Source organism: Centropristis striata, chromosome 24, assembly GCF_030273125.1.
Source record: "Centropristis striata isolate RG_2023a ecotype Rhode Island chromosome 24, C.striata_1.0, whole genome shotgun sequence".
In the NCBI taxonomy this organism is placed as follows: domain Eukaryota; kingdom Metazoa; phylum Chordata; class Actinopteri; order Perciformes; family Serranidae; genus Centropristis; species Centropristis striata.
In genome coordinates, this window is record NC_081540.1 from 1,653,928 (window position 1) to 1,674,173 (window position 20,246).

Consider the following 20,246-nt stretch of genomic DNA (forward strand, 5'->3'; position numbering starts at 1 on the left):
TCTCATTACAAAAGCTGTCAAATATAAATTGTTTACACACCAAAACCTGTAAAGAAAACACTAAATTCTGCAACTACAGAGCCATGAATGACTCAGATTTTGGCAATATTTTCTGATTTATGAAATGTTAAAAGGAGATATCCCAATTTCCTTCTGCAAAAAAACGTTGAATCTAATATATCAACAACATTAAATAATAACTTTAAAATTTGCTTCATGCAATGTTCAGATTTATGTGCTGGAATTATATGCAAAATAGTGCATATTTACTGAGTTCACGCCCCATTTGCATGTTTAAACATAACATTTCTGAAATCTTGTGATGCAAAACAATATTTTCTTAACGTAAATAAGAAACTGGGGAAGTTTCATGATGATATCTATAAATGAAACATGTGGTATCTCCACTTAAAGGTGTAGATTTTAATCACTGCAACATGCTTTTACACGCTGAATCTCTGTTTTTGTGCAGAAAGCTGCAGAAAGCTGCAGAATGCTGCAGAATGCTGCAGAATGCATGCTCCATATGCATGTTAATATCAGTAGATATCTCTGCAGCACATCTAGTGTTTATTCTAAGAGTGTTTTAAAGCAATATTCTGCTCATATCTTATAAATTGCATGCAGTATTTGGTTTTGATTCCTTCTGTGAAAAGCAAATTTGCTGTGAAGCCACGAGCTCGCCCTCTAAAGTTTCCCTGCAGAATGGAAACTGGCTCAGAAGTTAATTTAGAAAAATCCCAAAAAAATAAAAGAGAGAGAGAGAAAAGGATCCTAAGCCCCGGAGGAGGAATGTCACACCTATTAAAAATCCAAACAGGGATTATGTGTCATTACGGTGAAACCTAAAACCCACTCAGTAATAAAACATAAGAGGATTATGTGCAGGGGTCACCCCGTCTGATCGGAGGCCGTGACCAAAGCACAGATTTACAGCCAACAGGAGCTAAAATCACTCCGCTCACGTTTAATTCACTGAACGGGGAGATGATTGTTTCTCCAGTGAGCCTGAAACTGAGACTCAGAACTCAGAATCTGCTCCTCTGGATCCTCAAGTTCTCCGTCTGTGCTTCTGCAGCACGTCCTCATGTAACCTCCGTCACAAGAAGCCTTTATTTAACATTTATTTCATTCATTTATTATACTTAACATATTAAACACAGTTACCGATTGCAAACAGTATGCATTTATTTATTTTATTTATATTATTTATTTTTTTATTTTTTATTTTTTATTTTTTATTTTTTTATTATTTATTATTTTATTTATTTTTATTTATTTTGTTTATTTATTTTATTTATTTTTTTATTTATTAATTTTTTGTGAATAAATTATGTGCAATATGTTGTAATACTTAACATATTAAACACAGATACTGATTGCAAACAGCATGCATTTATTTTATTTTTTTATTTTTATTTTATTTATTTTATTTATTTTATGCATTTTTATTTATTTTATTTGTTTTTATTTATTTTATTTATTGTTCATTTTCTTTATTTTTATTTTATTTTTATTTTTTTATTGAAAGTGAATAATAATTAAAATAAATGCTTTAAAATATATATACAAAAAACGTAAATGAATAACAAAAAGTAATAATAATAATAATAATAATAATAATAATAATAAGCCACCGCACTGTTCGCTGTAACCACATAAATCACCCGGAGAACAAAGCTCCTGCAGGAGAACTGATTTCATATTAACGTTCCATAATTCAGAGGGTTTCTGCCAGAGTACAGAGGGTTATTGATTCCTATAAACATGAAGGAAAAGGCCGATTTAATCTCCTCCTCCGCTGGAGAAACATCAGAAGGAGAGAATAAACTCCCCCTGAGGGCCGCAGGAGGAAAGATTAATGTTACTGCAACATTCAGGTTGGAGTTTAATGCTCCTGTGCCTTTTTATTGGAAATAACTTAAAAGATTAATAAACATATTGCTGCTGCAGAAATCTAAACGAAAGGAAAGCACATCAAAGGGAGATGTTTCCCCCAATAACACACACCTTTACCGTGTGTGTGTGTGTGTGTGTGTGTGTGTGTGTGTGTAGAGCTCCATCCAGACGAGTGGGTGCGTCAGCGTCCCGACAACGGCGTGGACGAGTCGGCGGCGTGTCAGGACACACCGGGTGGCGTCGCCGAGGACGACAGCGACACGGACCTCACCTACGGAGAGGTGGAGCAACGACTCGACCTGCTGCAGCAACACCTCAACAGGTGAGCACAGGAACCTCACCTCACCTGTTAGAGCTCCACCTCACCTGTTAGAGCTCTATTTCACCTGTTAAAGACCTGTTAGAGCTCTATTACACCTGTTAGAGTTCTATTTCACCTGTTAGAGCTCTATTTCACCTGTTAGAGTTCTATTTCACCTGTTAGAGCTCTATTTCACCTGTTAAAGACCTGTTAGAGCTCTATTACAACTGTTAGAGTTCTATTTCACCTGTTAGAGCTCTATTTCACCTGTTAAAGACCTGTTAGAGCTCTATTACACCTGTTAGAGCTCTATTACACCTGTTAGAGCTCTATTACACCTGTTAGAGTTCTATTTCACCTGTTAAAGACCTGTTAGAGCTCTATTACACCTGTTAGAGCTCTATTACACCTGTTAGAGTTCTATTTCACCTGTTAGAGCTCTATTTCACCTGTTAAAGACCTGTTAGAGCTCTATTACAACTGTTAGAGTTCTATTTCACCTGTTAGAGCTCTATTTCACCTGTTAAAGACCTGTTAGAGCTCTATTTCACCTGTTAGAGCTCTATTTCACCTGTTAAAGACCTGTTAGAGCTCTATTTCACCTGTTAGAGCTCTATTTCACCTGTTAGAGCTCCACCTCACCTGTTAGAGCTCTATTTCACCTGTTAGAGCTCCACCTCACCTGTTAGAGCTCTATTTCACCTGTTAGAGCTCCATTTCACCTGTTAGAGCTCCATTTCACCTGTTAGAGCACCAATTCACCTTTTAGAGCTCCAATTCACCTGTTAAAGCTCTATTTTAGCTGTTATAATAAAAAAATAACTTTAATCAACATAATTGAACTGAAAAATATATAAATATAAAAAAAGACGATCACAACACACCTGGGTCTGTGAGTGAAGTGGCAGCAGCAGAGTTGCATTGTGGGTAATGTAGGCGGCAGATTTTAACACCTAATGAAGGGACTAATAATACATCTGTCTGTGATTCTGCTGCAGCGATTTGAGCTTTTTTAGTTGTTGTAAAATGTTCCAGGAGTCTAATTCTAACTATAATGTTTCTGATGAATCAGACTTAGATTAATGTGAATTAAATCTGAGTTGTGTTGTAGTTTAGAGTGTGAGACTACAGACTCCTCCAGGCTGCAGCAGTCTAATCAGAGAGGTTTGAGGCTGCAGCAGCGCCGCCTGGCTGATTCTCAGCTGGAGCTCCAACAGTCAGTCAGTCAGACAGTCAGGACTATTTATAGACTAGCAGCAGCAGCAGCAGCAGCCACCAGGTGACACGTCATCCTGCTGAAAGCTGCACACACAACACAGGATGTTCCTGTTTCTGTCACTAGTTGAGGATCGGGACCAGAACTCATTCTCCACTCTGCAGAAAGTCACATTAAATATCTCAGATCAACGGGATTTATGCTGATTTTCTCTCTGATAAGATTCTTAGTCAGCATCTTTCACTTGTTTTAAGTGTTTTGGTCCTTTAACCCTTTGATGCACAACATAATGGATCTCAACCAGGGGTCTCCAACTGGTGGCCCCCGGGCCAATTGTGGCCCTCGTGATGATATTTGTGGCCCCCACCTTGATATGAAAGTTTAATGTGAGTTTTATATGAATGGCACTTTACCGTGTTGTGTGTGGAAGGTCCCTTTAGTTACTTTTTAAAATAATTTTGTGTCTTTTTTGGGGGGGGTAATTTTGTGTCTTTTTTTTTTTAATAATTGTGTCTTTTTTAATAATTTTGTGTCTTTTTTAAATAATTTGGTGTCTTTTTTTTGTAATTCTGTGTCTTTTCTTGGTAATTTTGTTTCTATTTTAATAATTTTGTCTTTTCTTGGTAATTTTGTGTCTTTTCTTGGTAATTTTGTGTCTTTTTTTGTTAATTTTGTGTCTTTTTTAAATGATTTTGTGTCTTTTTTAAAATAATTGTGTGTTTTTTTTGTAATTTTGTGTCTTTTTTAAATAATTTTGTGTCTTTTTGGGTCATTTTGTGTCTTTTTTTAAAAATTGAGTGTCTTTTTTGGTAATTCTGTTTATTTTTTGGGGTCATTTTGTGTCTTTTTTAAATACTTTTGTGTCTTTTTTGGTAATTCTGTTTATTTTTTTGTCATTTTGTGTCTTTTTTTTTTGTAATTTTATGTCTTTTTTTGGTCATTTTGATACTGCCTCCAGTGGTAATTAGAGTTTGAGAACCCTGCTTTGGAAAGTCTTGACAAGACAAATTTTCTTGTTCCATTGGCAGATAATTTTGATTTTTTTAAGCAAAATACACCTGGTTTTTGTCCTTTTTTTCTTGTTTTTGAGAGGAGGTTTTCTGCAGCTGCAGCCAAAGTGTTTTATTCACACTGATTGTGATGTAAAGAGCTAAACAGGCAGCAGACAGGGCTTCCCTCCATGCTTTCTCCTTTTTACTGAAGCTCTGACTATAAAAAGGTAAAGAGGTGATTCAGCAGTGATGTAACTTGGTGCATTGGGTGATGACACACAGTGCAGGTGTTCATTCTTTCTACCTGCAGCTCAGAAAGATCCCTCTCTGCACACATCACCTCTTAAAATATACATTAGAACATCAAATCATAACTCTGTTCTTCTTGCATCACACAGTTAAAATCCTGCAGAAAAATATCCTCAACTAATTAATTTAATCTGTTTTTAGGAGTGTATTAATCCGCTGTAACTTTGCATTTCTGCTCCATTACGTTCAAGATGTTTCACATATTTGAAAACACATTAAAAAAAATGTAAATAAAATAAAATAAATTTTAAATAAATAACAAAATAATAATAATAATAAAATATAGAAATAATATTCAATTACTTGAAGAAAAAAATATTTTCTTGAATTTAATTCAATTTAATTGTATTGAAAAAGAAATGTAAAAGAAGTAAAACAAAAATGTAAAAAATAATAGTATATAATAATACTAATTGAAATAAATGCTTTCATTAAATAAAATAAAATAATAATAATAAATGCTTTGATAAAATAGATGCATGATGTTTGCTTATTTGCAAACAACTGGAAAACAAATAAAAAAATGTAAATAAAAGAAAATACATTTTAAATAAATAACAGAAAAGTAATAATAATAAAATACAGAAATAATATTCAAATACTTGAAGAAAAAACATATTTTCTTGAACTTAATAAAATTTAAATGTGCTGAAAAAGAAATTGAAAAAAGTAAAACAAAAATTTTAAAAATAATAGAATACTAATTGAATTAAATGCTTTGATAAAATAAAAATAATGTATGCTTTGATAAAATAAATGTATGATGTTTGCTTATTTGCAAACAACTGGAAAACAAATTTAAAAAATGTAAATAAAAGAAAATGAATTTTAAATAAATAACAAAAAAGTAATAATAAAAAATTGAAATAAGATTAAATTACTTATATAATAATTATAATAATAATAATAATAATAATATATCAGTTTATTTTACATCTAACTTTTACATTTAACATTTTTTTGCATCAGTATACAAAAGTATTTTACTTGTGATACTTAAACCATTTTGTGCATGAATTATTAAATCACAAAGTAATGTTTTTTATGCTTGTTTTCACCTTTAGACAAGTGAAAAATGTTGTAATTGAGTATTTTTACTCCTATCAGTTCTTTTCTTCCTGCAGGATGAGTTTCATATTTATATATAAATCAGCTGTGAGGCTGAGCTGCCCTCTAGTGGTCAGAACCAGTACTGACCATAAATCAATCAGTGCATTTTACATTATAAACACATCAAAAATAAACACAAAAAAACACCTTTAATGTTCCAAGCATTTTTAATACAGCTTCTTAAATTAATTTAAATTTGTTAATTTAAGTTCATCTGACTTGTTTTCAGACATTTAATTTCAGGGTTGTTTTTTTTTTGTATTTTTTCATTTTATGGGCTTTTTATTTTGGTATTGTGTCATGTCTGGAATAAAATTAGATTATTAAGAATAAAAATAAATAATAATCTGTATTAAATGTGATATTGGCATATAGAATTTTCATATTATGACTTTAGATACGTTTTTATTGCCTTGTTCGGCGAGGTTTTCACATGCAGGGAATTTGCTGAATTTGTGCAAATAAAGATATAGATTAAGACAAGTAACTAAAAAAAATAGCTTGAATAGAAAATATGAAGTGTAGAAAGAAAGAATATTTAAAAATATATTTAAAAAATCACAATCCTGTTTTCAGCTTGTGGAAGTTCAGCAGTAGATCTTATTATTATTATTATTATAGTAACTTCTTCTTATTGTAACTTCTTCTTATAGTAACTTCTTCTTATTGTAACTTCTTCTTATAGTAACTTCTTCTTATAGTAACTTCTTCTTATAGTAACTTCTTCTTATTGTAACTTCTTCTTATAGTAACTTCTTCTTATTGTAGCTCCTTCTTATAGTAACTTCTTATTATTATTATTTCTGTGTCAGACTGGAGTCCCAGATGACGTCAGACATCCAGGCGATCCTGCAGCTGCTGCAGAGACAGACGGCGTCCGGTCCGCCCGCCTACAGCACCGTCACCTCCAGCCCGGAGTACCAGAGGCCCGTCACCTCCAGCCCGGAGTACCAGAGGCCCGTCACCTCCAGCCCGGAGTACCAGAGGCCCGTCACCTCCAGCCCGGAGTACCAGAGGCCCGTCACCTCCAGCCCGGAGTACCAGAGGCCCGTCACCATCAGGATCCAGCCGCTGTCGGCCCTGCAGACGGAGCTCAGCCTCTCCCCGGCTCCTCCTCCTCCCACTCAGGTACCAACAACACTAACACCTGCTGCAGCACCAACACTTTTACACTCACACTGTCCAATAAATCCAACAAACAGACACTAGATCTCATCATGCTTTCCTCACTACACCTGTAAGATAAAGAGCAATGACAAAAAAAAGCCTTAAAAAAAAGATTAGCTTAATTTTGTGCACATGTGTGCTGCCTAGGAAATAACTGTTAGAGAAAGAAAGAAAGAAAACTTTTAGGATTCTGTGCACATATCAGTGGCTGAAACATGAGAGTTTCTGCTCTCTAACAAGCTCATAAAAAGCTTCAAATCATCTTCCAAAGTGAATGTTTTTTCATGCATCTTTTCCTCTCTGTGTGCTGTTAAATCTCCTGCAGAGTCCGGCTGTTTTTGTGCAGAACTCCAGTCAGAAAACAAGCATTTTAAAACGTGTTTACTTGTCGTCTTGCAGATAGACCTGACACAGCATGAACTCAGACTTTTTACACGTCTGCATCATCTTCTAGTTATTTCTGCATACTTTTGACCTTTTTTTTTTGCACTTTAGTTAAAGCAAAACCAGTTTATTTTGGAGTCAGACTGCTTTAGTAGCAGCTCCTGGAGAAGGAGATGAAATGCATCTCAAGATCTGCATGTGCACGCCTTGCAGAGATTAAAAAAATCTTTAACTTTGGAAGGAACTCACTCAACACACACTAAAGCTGCAGGTTGCATTGATTCAGTGATCTGTTCACTCAGTAAAAAGTCTTAAAAGTTAATCTGATCCATCTGCAGACTGAGACTAAACTTTGGCTCTTTGCAGAAACACTTTTGCACGTTAAAACCTCTGTAAAACTTCTGCATCATGTTCTAGTTATTTCTGCATCTTTTAACCGTTTTTTTGCAATTTAATAATAGCTAAATCAGTTTATTTTGGGGTCAGACTGCTGTAGAAGGAGATGAAATGCACCTCTGGATGATGATAGTAATTCAAGATCTGCACATGCATGCCTTGCAGAGATAAAAAAAAATCTTTAACTTTGGAAGCAACTCACTCAACACACTAAAGCTGCAGGTTGCATTGATTCTGTTCACTCAGTAAAAAGTCTTAAAAGTTAATCTGCAGACAGAGCAGACTGAGACTAAACTTTGGCTCTTTGCAGAAACACTTTCGCACGTTAAACTAGTTATTTCTGCATCGTTTTTTTGCAATTATGTGACAGAAAATCAGTTTATTTTGGGGTCAGACTGCTGTAGAAGGAGATGAAATGCACCTCTGGATGATGATATTAAGATTTGCATGTGCACGCCTTGCAGAGATTTTTTTTAAAAAACACACACTAAAGCTGCAGGTTGCATTGATTCTGATTCTCAGTAAAAAGTCTTAAAACTTAGTCTGCAGACTGAGACTAAACTTTTTCTCTTTGCAGAAACATTTTGCACGTTAAACCTCTGTAAAACTTAATAAATGTTTCTATCATGTCCACCTTCTCTGATAAATCTGTCTGCTGTCCTGTTGTGTCCCTCAGAGCCCAGAAAAGGCCCAGAACCAACCCAAAGAAGCCTCCGCGGTCCTCCTCGGCACAGAGACTCTTCCAGACGGGAACTTATCTGGACTGCTAGAGCGGGACAGGGACTGTGTGGAGCAGAGACTCAGTGAGGACTCTGTAGAGCATCAACAGCAGCAGCAGCAGCAGCAGCCTCCACGGTTCCCGTCGGGCCGCCAGGCGTCCCTGCCGGACGTCCCCAGCAGCAGCAGCTCAGGGATGTTGGGCCTCCACAGGCCGCTGTCTGACCCGGGACAGCTGCCGGGACCGTAGGAGCTGCGGGGACCGTAGGAGCTGCTCCTCTCTCCAGCTCGACTCAGGGTCTAAGAAAGAGACTGCACATATATGCAAAGGAAAAAACAAACTGTAGACTTTCTTCCATTCCTTCTGGGAAGCCCCGCCCCCTTCCTCCCAACTCTGATTTAGATGTATAAAGTCATTTATACAGAGGTATTTATACACTATATTATTACATATGTAAAGTCACATTACCCTGTACATAGTTAGAACACTGCCAGCAACACGAGGCACCTCATGTGCTTTTTCTAAAAGAGATATGCATGTTTCTGTTTCTGTTCCATCCTCCTTTCTGTCCTGCTGCACCTTCTGCAGCTCTGCACACACACTGATTTTAAAAAAAGGTGTCTAAAAAACAGATAAATCTGAGGGAAATGATCTTGCTGCATGGACAGATAAGATTTTTTGACAAGATTTCTTAAATTAAGATTATTAAATCTAGAAATAAGCATGTTGAACGCTTAAAATAAGAAATTAACTCTTAAAACAAGAATAAAACGATTTAAAACCAGAATAAAACCAAGAGAATTCTTAGAATTAAGATGATTAAATCTAGAAATAAGCATGTTGAACAATTAAAATAAGAAATTAACTCTTAAAACAAGAATAAAACGATTTAAAACCAGAATAAAACCAAAAGAATTCTTAGAATTAAGATTATCAAATCTAGAAATGAGCATGTTGAACACTTAAAATAAGAAATTAGCTCTTAAAACCAGAATAAAACTATTTAAAACCAGAATAAAACCAAGAGAATTCTTAGAATTAAGATTATTAAATCTAGAAATAAGCATGTTGAACACTAAAAATAAGAAATTAGCTCTTAAACCAGATTTATTAAAGCTGCCAGCAGTGATGAACTGGCCCGAGCAGAGTGATTAGATTAGACTTTATTAATCTCACAGCGGGGAAATTTCTTTGTTCCAGCAAAATGATTTACCTTTTAGATAAAGATAAAAAATAAACAATCTAATAGAAAAAGACATTTAACAATATACAACCTACAACCTAGTGCAAATTCAGTGAAGAATGTGCAAATTATATGCAAAATGTGCAGAAAATGTGCACTCAAATTATTTGTTCCTGCCAAGATAAAAAAGACTTAGATTTAGGAGTCCATAATTTCTATAATTTATCTGTTTTAAGAGTTAATTTCTTATTTTAAGCATTCAACATGCTTATTTCTAGATCTTAACCCATTTAAGGTGGGAAGGCATTACCACTTTTCTACCATTAAAGGCGGGAAAGCGGATATGTGGTTTTGTAGTATTTGTAGTTTTTTCCACCTATTTTTGGTGTCTTGGCCAATGAAATGCATCAGAATCCATGAGGGAGTGTCCCAATGCATCATGGGACTTTTCCAGAACTTTGAAATCATCACCAAAAAAAGACACAAAATGACCAAAAAAAGACACAAAAAGACACAAAATGACTAAAGAAAAGACACAAAATGACCAGAAAAAGACACAAAAAGACACAAAATGACTAAAAAAAAGACACAAAATGACCAAAAAAGACACAAAATGACACAAAATTACTAAAAAAAGACACAAAATGACAAAAAAAAGACACAAAATGACAAAAAAAAGACACAAAATGACCAAAAAGACACAAAATGACACAAAATGACCAAAAAAGACACAAATTGACTAAAAAATAGACACAAAATGACAAAAAAAAAAGACAAAAAGACACAAATTTACTAAAAAAAAGACACAAAAAGACACTAGATGAGAATACATGTGTGTCCCAGTGCATCATGGGACTTTTCCAGAACTTATAAATCATAGTGGAAGACGACTATAGCGGAGGGAGCTCAGATATAACAGCTATAAGCTCTCAGATACTTGTTGGATTTCATTTCTATCTGCTACAGAGGCTGAAAAATCTATTATTTAGTAGGAAGAGTTGACACTTCTGTTGAATTTACAGGAAAACTTCAGGTTTTAGGGGCTGATTTTAAAGGTTTTCCAGGCAGTTTTTACAGGCCTAAAAGGGTTAATTTAATAAATCTTGTCAAGGTAAATTATCTGTCCATGCAGCAGGATCATTTCCCTCAGATTTCCTGTTTTATCTGGTTTTTAGACCCTTTTTTTTCAGTGTGGTGTGTTCTGCAGCCACCAGGTGGTCTGCAGCATGTTCTGTGATATCTGAGCATGCTAACAGAGCGCTGTAGCTAACGAGTCTCATTTTCTACGAGTCGTCCCTCTCGCCGGGGGACAAAGCTACTTGAAACTCTTGTCGAGGCGTTTCTTTCCTCGGCGCCACAGCTTTCCTCTCCTCGCTGCTGCATGGAGGCGTGTCTGTTTGTTTAGCGTGCCTACTTCCTGTTCAACAACATGCCACAAGAGATGAGAAGCTAAAGCCCAGAACACTGAATATATATCATCCCACAGCACAACAAGACTCAAGAGTCTTTGAGAGCAATAATGATATAACAGAATTTTGGTATATTTCTCCAGGTAAATGCACTCTGGAGGTGGTTTTTTAAAGAAAGAGAGAGAGAGAGCAGCGTTTCTGTTGTGACTTCATTTCCTGTTTGAGTTTATCAGAACGCAGAACTTTTAGAACGCTTCAAGTTGTGGATTTAGTAGATTTAAAAACGCATAATAACCATAAAATAACCTGCATCCTGTCCATGTTATATCAGCGTCAAAAAACCTTTAAAGAGGCGTTTCTGTCCCGGCAGTTTGAGGATCTTAACAGAGAAATTCAGAGCTGAAAACGGCAACAAATCAAGTCAGAATTAGTCATTTTCCTCTTGATTTGAGTCTTTTTGCAGCCGGTAGAGTCGCCCCCTGCTGGCCGTTACAGAGAATACAGTTTTCAGGATAATTGTGCAGCAGTTGTTTTTGCTTTTACTTTTTCTAGAGTTTCTGATCTCTCAGATGTTGTTGGATAATAAATGGTCCCAGATATAATTGTTATTAGGGTTGCAAAGGGCTGGAAAATTTTGGAAATATTGCAAATCATCCAATCTTTCCATGGGAATTATGGAAATTTATGTGAATTAATCAGAATGTATGGGAATTAAATGGAATTTAATGGGAATAAAAACTGGACCTGAACTGAACTGGATCATATCCAAACACAAATATAAGCATTTTGTTTGGTCATAAGCACACAATCAAACATTTCAACTGATTTTTTTCCAATGGAAAGTTTCCAACTTTGAAAATTCACAAAATGTTGCAACCGTGCGTGTAATAATGATAAAACACACTTTTTTATAGAAGAAATTAACTTTGAATTGCTTGCAGCAAAACCTGAAAATAAATGTAATTTTGCAAAAAATCATTATTGTTATTTTAAGACAATAAGATCCCACTGAAATAAAGATAAAACACACTCTTTTATAGAAGAAATTAACTTTAAATCGCATGCAGCAAAATCTGAATCTGCATCTGCAAAAAAAATACAATTAAATATATATTTTAAGTCTTCTAATAGTTGGAACTTCTTGCTGTTTTTCTGGCATCATGTTGGCTAAAATAGTGGTGAAATTCTTGCGATATTTTAGATTTATTGACATGAATTCAATAACTTCTGCAGAGCTTGTTTTGTTGTTGTTAAACTTTCCATGGGAATTGTGGAAATTTATGGGAATTAACTGGAAATTGGGGTTAATTTAAACAAACTGGATCATATCAGAACATTAATATAAACAGTTTGTTTGGTCAGACATCCTGCAAAATAATATAAACATAAAAAATCCTGGAATTTTCATCATTATTGTCTATTTGGGAGAATAAAATCCTGCTGAAGTAATGATTAAAACACACACTTTTAAAGAGAAATGAGCTTTAAATTGCATGCAGAAAAACCTGAATCTGCCTGTGTTCATTCAGCAAAAAAAAACACAAATAAAATCTACATTTTCTGCAACATCCTGATGTTTTACTGGCATCAAGTTGGTTAAAATATTGTTGATATCTTCAATTTATTGACATGATCTCAATAACTTCTGCAGAGCTTGTTATGTTGAAGTTGTTGTTGTTAAACTTTCCATGGAAATTATGGACATTTATGGGAATTAACTGGAAATTGGGGTTAATTTAAACAAACTGGATCATATCCAAACATAAATATAAACATAAAAACAACACATTTTGCAATTTTGCAACAATGCGATCCAATAATCATCATTATTGTCTATTTATGACAATAAAATTCTGCTGAACTAATGATTAAAACACACTTTTAAAGAGAAATGAGCTTTAAATTGCATGCAGAAAAACCTGAATCTGCATGTGTTCATTCAGCAAAAAAAATACAATTTAAAATCTACATTTTAACTCAAATAGTCTGCAATAAAATCTACATTTTCTGCAACATCCTGATGTTTTACTGGCATCAAGCTGACTAAAATATTGTTGATATCTTCAGTTTATTGACATGAGCTCAATAACTTCTGCAGAGCTTGTTTTGTTGTTGTTTAACTTTCCATGGAAATTATGGACATTTATGGGAATTAACTGGAAATTGGGGTTAATTGGCATAAATATAAACATAAAAACAACACGTAATATCCCACATATTCCAACTTTGAAAAATTTTGCAACAATGCAATGCAATAATCATCATTATTGTCTATTTAGGAAAATAAAATCCTGCTGAACTAATGATTAAAACACACACTTTTAAAGAGAAATTAGCTTTAAATTGCATGCAGAAAAACCTGACTCTGCATGCAAAAAATACAAATAAAATCTACATTTTCTGCAACATCCTGATGTTTTACTGGCATCAAGTTAGCTAAAATATTGTTGATATCTTCAATTTATTGACATCATCTCAATAACTTCTGCAGAGCTTGTTGAGTAGAAACAAAGCAGCACGTTTCTCCGTCTTCCTGTCGTAGAAAATAAAGAATAAAGCCTGAACTGCCGGACATGAAACCTCTGACATCAGACAGAAAAGCACCATGTTGAGTCTTCTTCCATAGTTTTTGGTTGCATGCTTTAAGTCTTCCATTGTCTTCTTGGAACCATGAGAAGGTTGTTTGGTTGCTTCTCCTCGTGTAAATGTCCCCAAACTGCATGACGGGAATGAATTAGTCCTTTTAGTTTGTCCAACACCAGCTCATGTATTACTGCATGGAGACTAAATGATGAAAAATAAGGTCTCAGCCAGCTGTTTGTAAGCTCACCCTCAGATCTACGCTAAGACCTATTTTTATAAATAAAATAAAGTTTAATTTGCCGTTATTTTTCTATGTGCCGTATTGTTTCTAATGGTCAGAATGATGGAAGTGATGAATGCAATGCAAAGCCTCTCGATGTAGCAAGAAGACTTCCAGCTGGTCGTTTGTCTTGATTTAATATTGCACATTGATTTTCATATCATTTCTGCAGAGTCCCGACCCTTTAACCCTTTATCAGGCAAAGAACTATTTCTTTTGGTAACTATTTCTTTGGTAACTTCAGGTAATATTTCAAGAAAAAAGTTGCAAATTTACTAGATTAAAGTGGCAAATCTATGAGAAAAAAAGTTGCAGATTTAAGAGATTTAAAGCTGCAAATCTGTGCGAAAAAAAGTTGCAGATTTAAGAGATTTAAAGCTGCAAATCTGTGGGAAAAAAGTTGCAGATTTAAGAGATTTAAAGCTGCAAATCTGTGGGAAAAAAGTTGCAGATTTAAGAGATTTAAAGCTGCAAATCTGTGGGAAAAAAGTTGCAGATTTAAGAGATTTAAAGCTGCAAATCTGTGCGAAAAAAGTTGCAGATTTAAGAGATTTAAAGCTGCAAATCTGTGCAAAAAAAGTTGCAGATTTACGAGAAAAAAATTGGGAAAAAAGCAACTTTTTTCTCCCAGATTCACCACTTTAAATCTCATAAATCTGCGCATTTTTTTTCTCGTAGATTTGCCACTTTAATCTCGTAAACTTTTTTCTCAAAATATTATTTTCGTATGGTTTTTTTTATACATTCTGGCTGTATGTAATATCCTCCAATATTCTCTAGGGTTGAAATTTGGAATTTGCAAGTATTTCAATGAGTGCCCTATTAAGGGTTAAAGGGTCTTGCAAATCTACAAGAAAAAAAGTTGCAGATTTAAGAGATTTAAAGTGGCAAATTTGTGTGAAAAAAGTTGCTTTTTTCCCACTTCTTTCTCATAAATCTGTGACTTTTTTCACGAAAAAACTCACAGATTTATGAGATTTAAAGTGGTGAATCTGCGTGAAAAAAGTTGCTTTTTCCCACTTTTTTCCCGTAAATCTTTTTTCACACAAATTTGCCACTTTAAATCTCTTAAATCTGCGACTTTTTTTCTTGTAGATTTGCCACTTTAATCTAGTGAATTTGCATCTTTTTTCTCTAAATATTACCTGTATATGTATATGTATATTTAGAGAAAAAATTTACTAGATTAAAGTGGCAAATCTACAAGAAAATTTTTTGCAGATTTAAGAGATTTAAAGTGGCAAATCTGTGCGAAAAAAGTTGCAGATTTACAAGAAAAAAGTGGGAAAAAAGCAACTTTTTTCTCCCAGATTCACCACTTTAAATCTCATAAATCTGCAAAAATTTTTCTCGTAGATTTGCCACTTTAATCTCGTAAACTTTTTTCTCAAAATATTATTTTCATATGGTTTTTTTCAAGTATTTCAATGAGTGTCCTATTAAGGGTTAAAGTGGTGAATCTGGGAGAAAAAAGTTGCAGATTTTTACGATTTAAAGTGGCAAATCTACAAGAAAAAAATTTGCAGATTTAAGAGATTTAAAGTGGCAAATTTGTGTGAAAAAAGTCGCAGATTTATGAGATTTAAAGTGGTGAATCTGCGAGAAAAGAGTTGCTTTTTTCCCACTTTTTTCTCGTAAATCTGCAACTTTTTTCGCACAGATTTGCCACTTTTTTCTCTTAAATCTGCAACTTTTTTCGCACAGATTTGCAACTTTAAATCTCTTAAATCTGCGACTTTTTTTCTCGTAGATTTGCCACTTTAATCTAGTAAATTTGCAACTTTTTTCTCTAAATATTACCTGAAGTTACCATATATAGTTCTTCTTCTGCCTGATAAAGGGTTAATTAAGTAAAACCCAACAGTTAAAGCTGCAGGAGAGTCAGAAGAAGAATCTGAACCCTTTACAGGACGCTCAGTGTTTGTACAGTCAGCTTCCCTTCTCCTGCATCAAACATTCGTCCTGCACACTCAACTCAACTCGACTCGACTCAAAGTGAACTTTCATGGGATTTGCAAACTTTTGCACAAATTAGAAAACTTGCTGTACTGGATATAAATGTCACTTTTTAACTCTAGTGCTGTTCACAATTGTTTTTATGCATTTTTTAAATGTTTGCCACTGTATTTTATACAATGCAAAACACTTAACAGCTAATTTGAATGTTTCTGTTCTTAACTATATTTAAAGAAATGAACTATATCGTGTAAATATTCTGGGAAACGATGCGCAATTGTATAAATTAATAAACCGAATGCATACTGATGACATCATGTTTATTGTGAGTAACAACCTGCTGCATATTAACATACTTTATTATTTATTTTTATATTGTTTTGTAGCTCTGCATGTGGTGCAACATTCACATTTTGGTCTGACTAACTATGTTTTAGTGTTAAAATGCTGTTTTTGCAAAAAACTTTCTCCCATGTGACCTGACGGCGTTTTCTGGATTATAATAATAATTAATATTAATCATATTGTTTATTTGTTTGCACTTTTCTTACATGAAATGCAGCACAAACTGAAATTTAAGGCACCAAGTGCTTCACAACGTCATAAAATCAATATTAATAGGTGAAAAATGGCATGAAATTTGTATTAAAAAGTGAAATATGTCAGAAATGTAGCATTAAAAAGTGAAATATGTCAGAAATTTAGCATTAAAAAGTGAAAAATGTCATAAAAATCAATATTAAAAAAGGAAATATTTCTAAAATTAAGTATTTAAAAGTGGAGAAGGGCATAAAATTAGCATTTGAAGTGAAAAATGGCATGAAATTTGTATTAAAAAGTGAAATATGTCAGAAATTTAGCATTAAAAAGTGGAATATGTCATAAAAATCAATATTAAAAAAGGGAATCTTTTTAAAATTAAGTATTTAAAAGTGGAGAAGGGCATAAAATTAAGTATTTAAAAGTGGAAAATGTCAGAAAAACAAAGAATAAAAATACTACTACATGTATCAACAGACTGTAATTAAACTATTTTGAGAGTTTCGGGGCATTTAAAATTTTTATGACTTTTTCACGAAAAAATATGAAATCAAATTTTGGACATCTCAAAATATGGTGTTTTTTTTTGTTATTTCTGGCCAGAAAATGCTCTAATATGTATCAACAGACTATAATAAAACCATTTTAAGCATATTTAAAATTTGACCATATTTGAAAATTTCGACATGCTATAGTATGACTTTTTTTTCAAAATTCAAATTTTGGACATCTCTTCTCTTCATCTCTTTGATAAATATCAGTTTCTATCGTCTCTGTGATGGAAATAAACTGGAGGAAAACTGTTTGTGACACAAACTTGTGAACATTTTCAATCAAACAACCAAATGTTTAATATTTCTAACTGCATGATTCTGTGTCAAAAAGAGAGGAAGTTGTCCAGAGTTTCCTCTGTGGTCTAGTGGAAAAGTTCCAGTATATGGTTCAGAAGGTTCTGGGTTCAAATCCAGTTTGAAGACTTTTTCAGTTTGTCCTCTTGAGACTTCCTGCAGCATTCATTCACAAGTTGAGAACAGCTCAGTTTCCTCCCTGTTCCTCTGGAGGAGTGGACATGTCAAGGATTGTGCACCTGAAGGTTGTTGGTTTGAATCCAGCCTGCAACCCTCTTTGTCTACCCATCCACTCCAATAATTACTGCTGAAACTATATCATTCACTTTCCACCTCTTACCTGCATCTCTGCTGTGGTGTAGTGGTATAGTCATGGGTTCTCAACCTGAAGAACATTAGTTCCAATCCCATCTGAAACTCTTTTTCTGTTTGTTTGCTTCAGTACCTCCCAGTGCAATTAACAGTGTCACCTAGACAAAATGCATTGTTCCACAGTGGTATAGTGGAAATGTTACTGGGTTCCCAACCCAGAGGTTCTTGGATCATATCCCAGCTGAAAATAATTTTCTGTTTGATTGCTTCAAAACCTCCTGGTGCAATCATCATTTCAAACAAGAATCTTAATTTCTGTGTTCCTCTGGTGTAGTGGACATGACAAGGGTCCTGGACCTGAAGGTTCTTGGTTTGAATCCAGGCTGCTCAGTTTTCAGTCATCTCAACTACCAAACAGCTCGTTAAGGGTCTGAATTAAGTCATGAACACAATTGTTATGAATTAATAAAATTCAAATATGCATTTATAAAGACAGAAACCCTTTTTTAAAATAAACAAGAAGGCACAGAAGTTCTGCTGAGTGTTTGGACCAAAAGTTATTTTATTTGTAAATGTTCTTTAATTAAATGTCTCCTTTACTTATGAATCATTAAATAAGTTAATTAACATGAGGAAGCAGGAGTTTGATGCCAGTGTGTGAAAGTCGAGGCAGAGAGTCTGAATACAGATTTGTATTCTTGCAGTCGTCCAGCAGAAGGCGCTGTCCCTCCTTTTGTCTCTTTCACAGGATTAATAAAACTATGAATGCATGAATAAAAGTGAAATGATTGATGAAGCTGAAAGAAATAAACTGGATCATTATGAACAAAAGACATGAAGACTGCTGAGTGTTTGTCTGGATAAACTTCCTGCTGAATCCATCAGAATAAACTAGACTAGAAGTAAATGTGCCTGACAGCATCAATTTCTCATTAAAAAGACATCTTAGAATAGACGATCTTTGTATTTGTAGTTTATTATATTATCAGAGATCTTTGAAAAAAGTCACAAATCAAAGATCCTCTATTCTGTACGTCTTTTTCGCCAATTTCTCATTAAAACGACATCTTAGAATTAAGGATCTTTGATTTGTGCTTTTTTTTTCCGAAGATCTTTTAAAGAACTACAAATCAAAGATCGTCTATTCTAAGATGTCTTTTTAATGAGAAATTGAGGCTGTCAGGCACATATACATATATGTATATATATATATATATATATATATCATCTCTATGATGGATATAAACTGGAGGAAAACTGTGACACAAACTTGTGAACGTTTTCAATCAATCAACCAAATGTTTAATATTTCTAACTGCATGATTCTGTGTCAAAAAAAAAACAGGAATCCAGTGTCTCCTCTGTGGTCTAGTGGAAAAGTTCCCGTCCATGATGCAGCAGTTCCTGGGTTCAAATCCAACATAAATCCTTTTTTTTCAGTTTGTCCTCTTGAGACGTCCTGCTACATTTACTCTATGTGTTCCTCTGGTATAGTGGACATGTCAAACAGCCTTTTCTACCCATCCACTTCAATAATTACTGCTGAAACTATATCATTCACTTTCCACCTATTACCTGCATCGTTGCTGTGGTGTAGTGGTATAGTCATGGGTTCTCAACCTGAAGAATGTTGGTTCCAATTCCACCTGAAACTCTTTTTCTGTTTGTTTGCTTCGATACCTCCCAGTGCAATTAAGAGTGTCACCTAGACCAAATGCATTGTTCCACAGTGGTATAGTGGAAATGTCTTTGGGTTCCCAACCCATAGGTTCTTGGCTCATATCCCAGCTGAAAATATTTTTCTGTTTGATTGCTTCAAAACCTGCTGGTGCAATCATAATTTCAAACAAGAATCTTAATTTCTGTGATCCACTGGTGTAGTGGACCTGTCAAGGGTCCCAGACCTGAAGGTTCTTGGTTTGAATCCAGTCTGCTCGCTTCTGTTTTCATTTATTTTTTTTAATGTATATAAACTGGAGGGAAACTATCTGTGACTTGTGAAAAGTTGTGGATTGCAGCAACATGTTTTTGAGGCAAGATGTCAAACATATTTTTTAACCTTTCTGATTACATCTCACTATAAAACACAATTTCACTCTAAGAGCTTTTGTTCGTTGTGGTGAAGTGGAAATGTTGCTGACACATGGTGTCTAAAGTTTTGGGTTCAAATCCAGCCTGAAACTTTCTCGACTTAACTACTTCCTGCTGACAGACTACTTTTCACATTCCACCTGGTACCTGCAGTTCTATTGTGGACTCGTGGTAATATTGTGTAGTTTGCATCCCAAAGGTTCTTGGTTCAAGTCTCAGCTGAATCTCTTATTCTGTTTGTTTGCTTCATTGGCTCCTGGTGCATTCATGAGAACACACTCCACCTCTCATGGTATCTCTGCTGTAACATAAAGAATAAATTATGCTCTATGGAGCAGAAGGCTGTGAGTTCAATGCCCGTCTTACATTGTTATTTTCAGTTTTACTTCACTACTTTTTGCTGAAAAGTATACTTTTCACATTCCTTCTGGTGCCTGCAGTTCTACTGTGGTCTAGTGATTGGGTTTGCAACCCAAAGGTTCCTGGTTCAAATCCCAGCTGAAACTCATTTTCTGTTTGCTTCAATACCTCCGGGTGCATTCATGAGAACAC

At 34.4% G+C, this 20,246-nt stretch overlaps 1 protein-coding gene across 1 annotated transcript in view; it reads left to right on the plus strand.

Moving 5' to 3' along the window:
* LOC131962737 (potassium voltage-gated channel subfamily H member 7-like) overlaps positions 1 to 8,961 on the plus strand; it is a 111,099-nt gene extending 102,138 nt beyond the window's left edge. The window contains exons 16-18 of the mRNA XM_059327787.1: positions 2,056 to 2,221; positions 6,640 to 6,955; positions 8,451 to 8,961. Of these exons, the coding sequence (XP_059183770.1) occupies positions 2,056 to 2,221; positions 6,640 to 6,955; positions 8,451 to 8,741 (773 nt within the window). The 3' untranslated portion in view covers positions 8,742 to 8,961. The remainder of the gene's footprint in view (positions 1 to 2,055; positions 2,222 to 6,639; positions 6,956 to 8,450) is intronic.
* The last annotated feature ends 11,285 nt before the right edge of the window (positions 8,962 to 20,246 follow it).